At 41.6% G+C, this 12,152-nt stretch overlaps 1 protein-coding gene across 1 annotated transcript in view; it reads right to left on the bottom strand.

Annotated features, from left to right (window-relative positions):
- Positions 1-12,152, bottom strand: part of LOC142592885 (chloride channel protein C-like) — a 78,514-nt gene that overhangs the window by 61,656 nt on the left and 4,706 nt on the right. Inside the window, exons 3-7 of the mRNA XM_075705062.1 lie at positions 10,739-10,819; positions 9,297-9,472; positions 7,088-7,180; positions 4,056-4,299; positions 435-629 (exon numbers count right to left, since the gene is read on the bottom strand). Of these exons, the coding sequence (XP_075561177.1) occupies positions 435-629; positions 4,056-4,299; positions 7,088-7,180; positions 9,297-9,472; positions 10,739-10,819 (789 nt within the window). The remainder of the gene's footprint in view (positions 1-434; positions 630-4,055; positions 4,300-7,087; positions 7,181-9,296; positions 9,473-10,738; positions 10,820-12,152) is intronic.

Here is a 12,152-nt window from a genome sequence, read left to right as displayed (position 1 = left end):
AAGCTGTAAGGTGTAATGAGAGGATCAATCACTAGCAAGAAAAAATGGAGAAAAATGGATGAAATCTACTTGTGACAGCCCTCCATAGATTGCAAATATATGCAAAAGCACGCCAGCGTAACTGCTACATGTCACTAAGCTGATGTAGTATCATCAGAGTAGAGCAGCAGTGGGAGAGCAACTCTACAGGTAAAATACTTCAAGCATTAAAAAACAAAACAAAAAACCAAAACAAAACATGTCTTCTCCATTCTTATATACCCACCAACATTAAATACCTCTATGTACTTTGGAAATCCATGTTTGCTGTACTCTGTTGCACATTATCAAACACCAGCAGGCAAGATCCACTTTTCCATCCAGCCAATTTATGACCTGCCCTCATTAGCCACTGTAAATATTATATAATCAAGAGAACGGTATTATTTACTTACGAGGATGAGCACAGTTTCCAACAGCCTGCTTGTTTTTCTAAGGGATAATTTTGGAATTGAATTAAAGAACCGTATGCGTAATTTATTAATCTTTATATTTAGGGAAACAAAGAGAGCTCCCAGAAGACCTCCAAGCATTCCAAGGAGGATGGTCGGAACAAAGGCCAAGACGTTCATGTCCAGCAAGTTCTTAACCTGAGTCAAAGAAAGGAGAAAAAAATGTACTGAGCATCCTGCCAATGACATGAAATATTGCACCCTCTCTTACAAAACCTGATACCACAAAGTAATTTCCATACAGGAAATAAATCTTCCTTTGCGGTTTAGGGAGCTCAGCTAATGAATTTAAAGCTGATCTCATGAGAGATGGTGTACTCTTCTTGCACACCTCACAGGAGTGGAACCAGCACGTAGCCACTGGTGTTGGCATACATAGCAGAAACCACTATGATGCACTGCAGTTACCACAAGCACTCAGCACTTCAGGTTACATCCAAATAACATGACATATTGGCCTTGATGAACACTTCAAGAGACTCTGCTGAACCAGAGCTTTGCTCACTGAGTCTATATCTACATCATAATTTGGGAAATTTCATTTATTGTCAACCTGCATCCATGTGCACTTAGATCATTCATAAGTAAATTTATTTAAGTAAAACTGTGAAAATTTATGCTGATCTTGAGCAACTCACAGAACAACGACTCACAAATGCAGAATATAATCTGGCAGCCAGAATAGGAATTGAATTTTCTGCTTGATTCCTCAACAGGCAGCAAGGATGAGAGAAATATCATGTTTTAATTTTATCTTCCAGCCAACAAAAGGGGATCAACAGATCGGTAGCAATCTATTAGAAGCTGTGAGGATATAATTTCCTTAGCCCAGACTTAGGGTTACACAGCTGTTGGTCAAGATTAGGATCTGGACAGAGTAAGAGATCAAAATATCTCAAAAAGAGTAAGATACTCAAAAAGCTACCTGGCAAGAAGCAGTAAGGGCACATGTCAAAGGTTGCCTGGAAAAAAACCTAAACTGGTATAATCTTGGGGGTAGCAGATAGGAGAAAGTGTCAGCCTTCCTTAAATTGCTCGAGCAAGTGCATAGGCCCTCTTACTATTCAAACTCTTTTTTCTTCCTCTTCTTCTTGACCCTTAATTTTTTTCTTGTTCTTGCTACAGCTAGCCTTGACTTTAACAAATCCACCAGTTGGCTGTACTAAACACTGGTGGTATTTCCTGAGAAGAGGAATGCCAGAGTCAAAATCCTTGACCAATCCAAGCTTGAAGAGTTGGTCCGTAGGGTGCTGCAGACTGAGAAACTGGGTCTGGAAGAGGGAGAATCCCCAGGAAGAGAGCCATCCCCAGGCACAAGAAGCTCAACACCTGCAGGGTACACTTGCAGGGAGTAGGAAGAGACTTATGGTATCGTGCCTTCTAATCAGGACTACAACCATCATATATGTAGGTACTCCCTGTACTAATCAAAACTTTAATAATGCTATTTTTACCAATAGCTGCAACAAAATCCATCCTTTTCCAAAGGATTTAAAGAGCTGTAATATTTAAGAAGTTGAAATTCAGAGAAAAGTAACTTAGTTTGAAGTAGAAAAAAAAAATCTGGTTTATTTACTGCAGGATCCAAATATCTTGCATTATACTCTACTTAATTCCAACCCTGCATTAAAACTAAAAATGAACATACATGGTTTTATTGTTTTCTCTCCCTACCTCCATTTTTCCTAAGGGAAAGATATACTGAGATGTTTGTTTTACAATAATATGTGACTGCATGTGTGTGGCAATAAACGTAAAGTCAAGCAAGTGCTCCACATGCTGGGAATGAAAGGTGGCACAGTGTATTGTTTGTTTTTGTTGTAGTATCAACCACAGGCTTTGGCCAGTCATCAAGAAAAATCTGTTACCTACAGAGCAAGTTTCACCTTTACAAATAATCCAATGGTCTACATAAAACTAAAGTGAAGCTTCCTGAAAATCTCATGCTCTGGAGTACAATAAATTCCCCTTGTAACATTATGCTAGGTAGAATGAAACTAAAGAAAACAAATAGTTTTCCTGAGAAACATAACCCACAAGCTTTCAACTCAGAGTTTATCCGCTGTAAACTGTGTTGGTTAATGCCACAAAACATGAAAGAAGCAAAATTTCCCCTGAGCCCCATGTTCAGTGAAATGAAAATGTTTCTCGTTATCCGTACCATACTGAGAGCCAAAAGCTTTTGAACCCTGCCAGAAGTCACGCTGATAATAATTTTAGCTAGCTTTTCCCTCTAATGACACTAAGAGAAGATAGAAGGAGGCAGAAACCACTGCTCTGTTCAGAAAACATCCTGAAAGGAACGTTAAAAGAGCAATGCTTATTGTAAAATAGCAATTGAAGTGAATCCACTCTCCCCTGTGCATGTAGCTGTTCATTACACAATACGTTGGCTTCAGCAACGAGTCCAGCTTCAGAAGGCCTGACCTCTTCCCTGTCCATGTAGTCTCACCTTTCTGCCACATATTTTTATCTTCTTGGTTGTGTCACTGCAACTGTTTGGGGGACTGCACTATGAGTTGGTTCACAAAAAGGATTTGGGTTGAAAACCAATGTCTTCTCCACTTGCCCCAGCTAAACTTCTGGTAAAGCAAATTATATACCCCAAATACTTTTGCATAGCATATAGCAAAACTGTTATATCAGGCAGCATGCACACAAAAAAGATGTTGCCCATTTTCCCAACCAAGGTATGCCGACATATGGAAAATAACATAATCTCTGGTTTCTGCATTGCTAGAGAGATACAAGCCAGAAGAAATTCAGAGATCAATGAAATTGATTGGGGAATTACCTTAGGAAAAATTTACTTAGTAGCAAAAAGTGGACTGGGATTCAGAAGACCAGGGTTTTATTTCTAGCTCTCTAATTGATCTTCAAGTCAAATACAAAGGAGGATATTTAGGCAAGAAGTGAAGATCACGATACTTGCACATCACTATTGAATCATCTTGCAATAAAAATGAGCGAAAGACATGATAATAAAAGCAACTATTTTCAGGTGGACACAAGGTAAAATTCAAAGATCAAGGCTGTGTCATGCTGGCAGGAATAAAGTAAAGGTAGCTGAGGCTGAAGGTCACCTCCATTGTGCAACCAGGAACAAACAGTGATTATATTTTCAAATGTTTAATCTGTAAGCACCAAGGAACAGGGGCACAGTACAGCAATGCCTGCAGCAACAACAGAGAGCTCAAGCCAGCTACAGAAGTAGAGAACACCTGATTTAAGATCTTCTCTGCTTTTTCCTTTACTTCGAAGTATCCCTCTCCTAGCCAGCACCAATACAGAAAATTATCTTAATAACTTATACGATTAGCTAATAAGCAAACAGTAGATGCTTTGTCTATTTGTTTGCTTTAATTCAGAACAAAACAACTCTGTGTTGTATCTGATTACCAGATGTAAAGTGTGAAGGCTTCCATATCCACAGATCTGATAATTGTACATATACCATCCTTTCCCCTTCTCAGGCCCCCTTCCCCGCTACTCCCCCAGCAACAATGCTGAGAGGGACAAGCCTAACCCTGCATCGATGTCCTCCCATGCCCGCGCAGTACATACCCAAAATAGAATTCTCTTCTCTGCTTCAAAAAATCCAAAATGACCTCTGTAAACAAACCCACAGAAAGAAGATGACAGTAAATCCGTGGTGAAGGTAGCCATCAAGCAGCAGAAGAAGGTTTGCCAGGCCAGCCTGATGTCCCAGAACGAAGACACCTCTTCTAACGTGAACAGGAGCCCACCAATGGGGGCACGAAACACCGAAGCTATCCCTGCTCCTGCACCAGCTGTAATGAAACTGCGCCTGCAACAGGTAGAAGAGTCAAAATTCGGGCAGCAGGGGAAAAAAAACAGGAACAAAAACCCCTCCATAAACGTTGTTTCCTGCCAAAGCTGGATTTATGGGGCTGAATTTAAAGACCTGCTGATTTATTTTGGGGTTGTTATAGTGTCTTGCATCTCTAGGATTTGAGTTCAGATCTGTCCGTCTTGACCTCTGGCTTTGACAAAACCCTCAATCCTGTAACATTGCATGGGGACCACTGCGCCATGCCCGCGAGCTGCTGAACTAGTGCTGGCCAGCCCAAAGCCAGGCAGATCTGCCACTTCACACCCTGGAAGAAGCAATACAGTCACAGGGGTGAAATACTGCAGGGAAAAAAGGTAAGAAAGTTTGGGACTCATTAGAGAATGAGAGTACAGCCTCGGAGCCTGTAGGCTCAACATGCCACCTCAGTCTGTAAATGTCTGAGAAATCCACAGGGAACATATATGCCTTGTCTCCCTCCCTGTAAAGGTGTGGAGCTCACATACAGCCCGAAGAGCAACAAACTTCTGTTGCTGTAAGCTGCACTAGGAACTCAAATGGCAGAGATATGCACTGTGAGACAGTTCCAGGAGAGGAAAGAAAAAAAAAAAGAAAAAGAAAAATTACAGTGTTGTAAAGAAAGACATTAGCAGACAGTCTTCCTTTATCCATTTATTATTATTTATTTTCCCACACACCCCATAATTTTCTTTCCAAAGCACCCATTTCATTATATGAAAACAACATCCTGCAACAGACAAATGTTACATTTTTTAAGGAAGGTGACAGTGTGCAAAACAGAGGGAAGGATACAGAAAGAGGAAATAAAATTATGCTTGAATTCTGCCTTGGAAAATTAGATTCAAGTCCAGCCTTTGCAGGGGATACTGGGGTGAGGCTGACACATATAATGCACTAATCGCTAGTGCTCACCAGCTTATAAAGCTTGCATCCTCTAGATGTGCTACCCGAGACCTCAGGGATAATTTGCAGAAATGCTGAGCATTCAGTATTAGCTGAAGTCAACAAGCATACAAAACACTTGAGTATTTTTAATATGGAGAAATGCCAAGTTCTGAGCAAAAAAACCCAACAGATCAGAGTAATCTCCAAACATTAGGGGGCCCTTTTGACTTCTCTGTGGTATCGACAAATTTTATCAGTACAAAGATGGGTAGCAATGAGGACAACGGACAGAGAATAAGGGAAATGCTTAGAGGGTTCATGTGTCAAAGCCCTTAACAAAGCCCACCAGTGAAGCCACACAGGCAACTTTATGTCCGATACTTCCCAACTCGCAAATGCTGAGTTAGACACTCTTGTGCATGGATTTTTACTTACATGTTGTATCTTCACAGTGACATTATTTTCGGCAGCAGGGAACTGAAAAGGTACTGCACGCCGCAGTAAAAGCTGGGTGAGCTTTGCTTGGACATCTCCAGCTTCTTGCTCCACTCAGTTGTATGTGCTACGTGTCCCACCAGTAGTATCAACAATGAAATTGGACCCCTCCTACACATCTGTTACGGCTGCCCGACAGAGGAACATCCTAAGATCCTTCAACATCCTAATGCTCGCTGAATTACTGCTCTGCCTGTGACTGTACTTGGAGAGGGTACGTCTCCTGAGCCTACTTAATAACTCCAAAAGATAGTGGGGGAGTGGCAGTCTTTCACCCTGGTCTTTGTAAAGAAGTGAGGTCTTGCTTAGATTAAAATTTGTCTCTGCTGCTCACCAACAACCCTCTCTGTGAAGGGGACTTGCACACAGACTGTCTCTCCCAGGATGGTTCCTGACTGCAAGCTAACACTTCTTTCTAATTATACTCTAACTGGATCCTGCAGAGAAAAACAAAAGTTCTCGCTGCTTCTCTGACCGCAATTGCTGATTTCTTCCATGACTAACATTTTGTTTAACTAGCACATCTCAGATTTATTTGAATGACTGACCTTAAAAGGCTACAGGCAAATGAGATCCCGTATCTTCCCTTTGGTGCTTTTTGATTTTATTTTAAGCTACAGATAGTTAACAGTGGCTGTTGATTCAAATTCTTTGTATTTCTTTAGGAAATTAATCCATGGGAATCTTCCTTTTTTTCTCCTTGCTTTAGGAAAAAAACCACTATTGTATAGGGTTTTATATGTCAACATGACAATAAATACCATCCAGAATACATAAACTGGTTTGTAATTTCTTTTTCTGGAAAATAATCTCATTAAATTCAGCAGAACTGTTCGCAGGAGAAAGATTACCAGAGTTATCTCACAGACACGGATAAGCAGAGAAAAGCCAGATTAAAAAAGTGTCACAAACAATTTACTTTTTCAAAACTAGACAAATAAAGCAAGGGTACCCTGTGCATATTGTGCAATCCCCATCATGTCTTTTTTCCTGGACCAGCATCGTTAATTTAAGGATAAAACCTGCGTCTAAAAATCCTGCATTTTTCTCGCTCCTTGTACAACCCAGAAGGCAATGGGAAAAGGTCTTCAGTATTAATGTATTATTTCACGAGTGTTCGGTAAAAGAACTTGCAAACTTTCTTTTCATTAAAAAGAACTTTAAAGTTACTTAATTAAACAACTTTCTTTTAATTAGAGCAGGTGGCTTTTTCCCCATTCCAAAGTGACAAACAGCAGGAAGGCTGAAAGATTGCTGGAGCAGCATCTCTATTTCCCTTCCAGATGCAACAGGCTCGCCAGCGACTCTCCGGACGCTGCCGGGGTGCTGAGGGTGGGTGGCGGGGCAGCCCCCCCAGAGCCCCACAGCTCTGCCCATCACTTACTTATCAGCTGAATTCCGAAACCTGGTGAAGATCGGGAGGTGGACGCCAAGGGTGTCCGACTGCAGCTGGCTCAGGCCGCAACCCAGGAGAGCCCTAATAGTGATGTTGTACAGTTGAGAGCACTTTTTTGGTAAATTATTCATAAATCAGCCACAGTTTAAAGGCAGGGGAGGACAGAGCCTTAGCCAGCATGCAGCAGCAAAGCTAGATTGGTTTCAACAGTTTTAAACATGGAAAATGTTCAACATGTCTTTTAAATATGCAAAGTCCCATTGACATAAAGCAGGAAGCTATTAAAGACTTTCAGATTCTTGACTCAGAGACTTAAATGTCTCTTTTGCAGGGAGTGTTGTGATGATAGACCATGAAATGCCTTTTGAAGAACTGCATGTTAATGTCTGCCCAAGTGTGGCGACATGTCAGACTGTAGCCCGTCATTTCAATCATTTGTTCCCAGGTTAATGACCATGGCAGTCAGAACAGCCCTACTTCTAACAGAAGATGTGTAACGATTTAAATTATTACAGTGTGTTCCCAGGCATCACTTCAAACTACATTTAAGAGGGGGGAAAAAAAAGTCCAAACCCTTAGTGAAATGAAAAGTCTATTTGTTGTATAATCTTGGAAGACTTTTCTACAAGACTTAAATTAGGAGCCTTAATGAATCTCTCAGAGGCTTTTAGCAACTTACGTGTGTTTATGTTTAATAAAAATGGTGGAGGGTTCCAGCTAAATTAAATTAAACCAGCTCTTAATTCCTATGTTTTGAAAAGGCATCACATTAATACTGTGCTGACTTTCTTCATGGAAATATGATTCAATTCTTTGGCTCATGCACCACTGTTACAAACCCAGCACAAAGGAAAAAAAATCACAGCTGCAGTCTCTGAGCTCCTGGAGACAAATGTCTGAAAGCAAAGAAAACAAAAGAAACCTAGAGGGAGAGCTAAACCTTGGTAATCATTCTCTGGAAGGTTTGTGGCTGCCTCTGACTAACCATGTGCTCCTATTTTTGAACATCCGAGTCATCCCCTAGGGTGCTGCACCTCTGTGCAAATAAATAAATAAATATAAACCCACAGAGTAACAGAAAATGTGAAAGGGTGGTGGGGAGGAGGATAGGTTTGGTCAGGGCAGTGAAAAGGAAGAAAACAAACCTCAAGGATGAATATTTTCCAAAACCAAAAACGATCAGAAATAAAACAGCAAACCAGCCAACAAACGATCTATATCATATTAGCAGAGACCAATTTTACCATCTCCACTCAAGATATGGTTTAATAAAGGTAATAAAGTGCAGCAGGATTCTCCTTTGAAGGGTGAAGAAAGGAAATGATGTTACTTACCAAAACAGAAAAGCCCAAAATCTGGTCTGCAGTTACTAAGTTTGGCTGTATTGCAACACAGTAAATTTTAAGAACCACTCTGACCTACAGAGCAGGACTGGGCAACCCTCCTCTCCCCTTCTCGCAAGGCCCCAGACTACAACGGGTGATGGGGATTCTCTTTCTCTGTATATAGCAAGGGGGAATAAAAACATTATCCTTCAAAAAGACTATAAAGTCTACTCTTCCCTACCTAGAAGCAGAGTATTACGCTACTGCATGAACAACAAAAGCAGCTCCAACCTGACTTGCAATCTGCCATCTGCAGAGCTTGCAAAGCAGCGTGTAGCTTCTGTGGTCGCCTTCAGCTGTCACCGGTGGCTGCTGCCTTTGTAAGCTGGAAACACGGACCCCAAGGGCCTGTCCATCACTGTGCGCCTTGTACAGCCACTTACAGCACTTCTGCAGGTGGCTGGAAAATTGTTGCCCCTTCTGTGTGCAGACACTTGAGACTGGCTTTATTTTTATACAGACTTTGCATAGGTAAAAGCAGTTACAGAGGATGCAAAGCAGCCGGCAGGCCATAGCTGCGGGACAGGTTGCTTTTCAGAAACAAAACTGACTGCAGCTGTCCAGATAACTGCTTGCTGAGCCTCCCAGGGAATCGTACTAGGGAACCAAGCAAGTATTTAAAACCCGTAGTGAAAAACTGCTTTTCTTCACTGCATGGCATGAATACTTGTGCTAATGCAAAGGAGGGGACAGCACAGGTGAAAAGAGCTCCCAATGCAGGGTATTTTTTAAGCCAGCGCTGCCACCAAGACAGACATTACAAACCCATACCCTCAGCCTGACAGCTTTAACTTTTGTCTGCTATTTCTTACCCCAAATGGATCATGGGGCCTTCTGGCCCGCAGAAGAGCCCAGAGGCTACAGCCAGCACGCATGAGATAAATGTCCCTAAAAAGGTCTTGATGTTAAAAAGATGTTGAATAGAAGTGCCATTCAAATACCCAATGATTTCTGGCAAGCCAGATGGTGAACCTGCTGGGCAAAAGAACTGCAAAGAAAAAAAAAAGAAAAAAAAAAAAGAGGAACAGGGTCAACAATCATTAGATGTTGTTGTGTTAGATGTGTCTACGGACACAGTTTTTAAGTCCAGCCCTCACCTTGCTTTGTTCATGAACAAACTTTCCCAGAATTAACAGATGACATAGGTACACATATAACTTCTGGCTATGCACAAAAATTCAAGTTCCCAACACTGTTGCTGTATGTGTACTGGGGGTAATGAGAGAAGAAAATGACCGATGAGGGCACCTGCCTCAGCCCCCTGCCATCCCCCCCGATGCCTGAAGCCAACCAGCCTCTTGTCTTTGCACAGATGTCTATGGGGCAGGGTGTACGTGTGAACCTGTGTAATTTGTCCAGTCAGTTCAGAGTTTAGATAGCTTAAAACTAGTCAGTTATTACCCATATAACAGCAAACTCCCTTTTCCTACCGTTGCTGGTTCGGAGTAAGTTCAGTAAAACATTCACTTTTTCTCTCACCTATGCTGTTAATTGCCTGTTTATAATTAAATTGAACACAGCAGGACAGTAAATGACAGAAAGGCTCAATGTTTTAGCCTTGCTGCCTCATAAAAGTACTGATCTGGGCTACAAGTGGTACCCACATAGCACAGCTAAAAGATCAATCTAAAACCAACAGTAACTTTTATATGGACTGATGGTCTTTGGCTTAGGCCCCTTCCAAACACCAAGTTTTCACAAGTTACACCAGCTGCCACTTGTATTTATAATATAAACACCACATGCTAAGTGTAAATTGCACCGCCACCACCACTGATTTCACCCCAGACACTTTTATGCAAGTTATGGGCAGTGGAATCCAGCTTCAGGCTGAAGGCCAAGAAAGACCTCTCCAGTTGGGTCATATAACAGAGGGGGTTTTTAAATAAAACACTGAATTAACCAGTATTTGGAAGGGCAAGAGATTTGGTTTATCACATCGTTATCATAGAATCATAGAATGCTTTGGGTTGGAAGGGACATTTAGAGGCCATCTAGCCCAACCCCCCTGCAGTGAGCAGGGACAGCTTTAACCAGATCAGGTTGCTCAGAGCCCCAGCCAACCTGACCTTGAATGTTGCCAGGGATGGGGCCTCCACTACCTCTCTGGGCAACCTGTTCCAGTGCCTCACCACCCTCATTGTAAAAAATTTCTTCCTTAAGCCTTATAAAAAAACTTCTTCCTTAAGCCTTATAAAAAAAAAATTTCATCCTTAAGGTTATAGGCTTGTTGCATAGGAGGCGTAACACTTACCAGCACTGAGCCTGAAGAGAGAACCACCATAGCCAGCCCAGACCCAAGCGCACGCAGCCAGGTCATGTGGATGTTGCCATCCTGTCCGGTTGACAAATAGATTACTACATTGGCACCCATAGACCAGGTCCTGTTTTTCAATGATCTTTTGTCCCACAGATTTCTGCAGGCAGAAGGTGTACCATGGGAAAAAACCAACACAAGCAGTGCAGGCTCTTTAGAAGGACAGAAGTGAATAACGGTAAGGTGAGTGATGACTTTCAGAGTCAAGTCATGCTTTTTTTCCAAGACTTCTTGCCCATCTCTAAAAACACTATAAAGGATATGTTGTTACTCATTAAGGTCCTTTTCAGCCAGAAGCAGAGTTAAAGGACCTTAAGAACATGCACAAGAAAACACTAAACGGCATCTTCAGGAGACATTTTGCCTGAATGGAGGCTTCAAAGTCTTATATCAGTAATCACCTTTATGAATTTGCAGCTATTATTAGTAGACAGAATATATGCGAGCAAGGTCTTTCCTGCTTTATTTTAACCAAAAGGACATCTCTCATACTAGGCCTTCTCACATTTAAAAAACACATTGCAGTCTCCCTGGGTTTTTGGTTTGTTTGTTTGTGCTTGGGCTGACTGCAGACATGCTGTCTCCAGAACTCCTCAGCTCCCACATACTTTGTCACCTTCCACAGTGCTCAGCTGTGATTCATTGTGTGTGCAGGTCAATACATCCCTGGCATTTCTGAGGTCACAGCATTATAGCCAACCACCGCAGCCTTCCTGGCAGCATGGCCCATCAACGCTGTGCATCATGCAGCACAGCCAAACAGCAAAGCAAAGTGCACGAAAATGAGTTTTCCTCCTTTGCAGCTGAAAGAGGTATTTAGATGGGAAGGTCTTCTAGGGCAAAAATTACATGTTTGTATTGGTGTCAGAGCCTGCGAGAGCTTACCTCCTGTCCCTCTGTATTAGTTTAATACAATAGGACAAATTTTATAATACAAGACCAACAGTGTGGGTAATAGCTGTGATGCCCTGGAGTCAAACTGTGGTTTCCTTCTACATATTCTTTATTTATACTTTAGTGTGTATATATAGACACATACAAACGCATATATACATACAAATGCATATATATATGTATGCATGTGTATTCATGCACTGTTTATATATTTTATAAACATACGCATAGTTTGTATGTAAGAAACCCCAGGGAAATAATATTCCAAGAGTATTATATATGCTTCCCTCATGGAAAACCTAAACTTGTTCATTTCTTGGATATTCCCTCTGATATATTCAGCCTCCATCTGTTCCACAGAATAAGCCTTCCCTTGCATTTCTGTGAAGTGATTGAGATCTGTCCTTCAGCAGTTGGCAGCATTATTCCATTATCTTGATTTCACAGAATAGTGGAT

The sequence above is a fragment of the Pelecanus crispus genome, chromosome 2, assembly GCF_030463565.1.
Source record: "Pelecanus crispus isolate bPelCri1 chromosome 2, bPelCri1.pri, whole genome shotgun sequence".
Classification (NCBI taxonomy): domain Eukaryota; kingdom Metazoa; phylum Chordata; class Aves; order Pelecaniformes; family Pelecanidae; genus Pelecanus; species Pelecanus crispus.
Note: the sequence above shows the minus strand (reverse complement) of the source record. Positions and strands in the feature narration are given on the sequence as shown.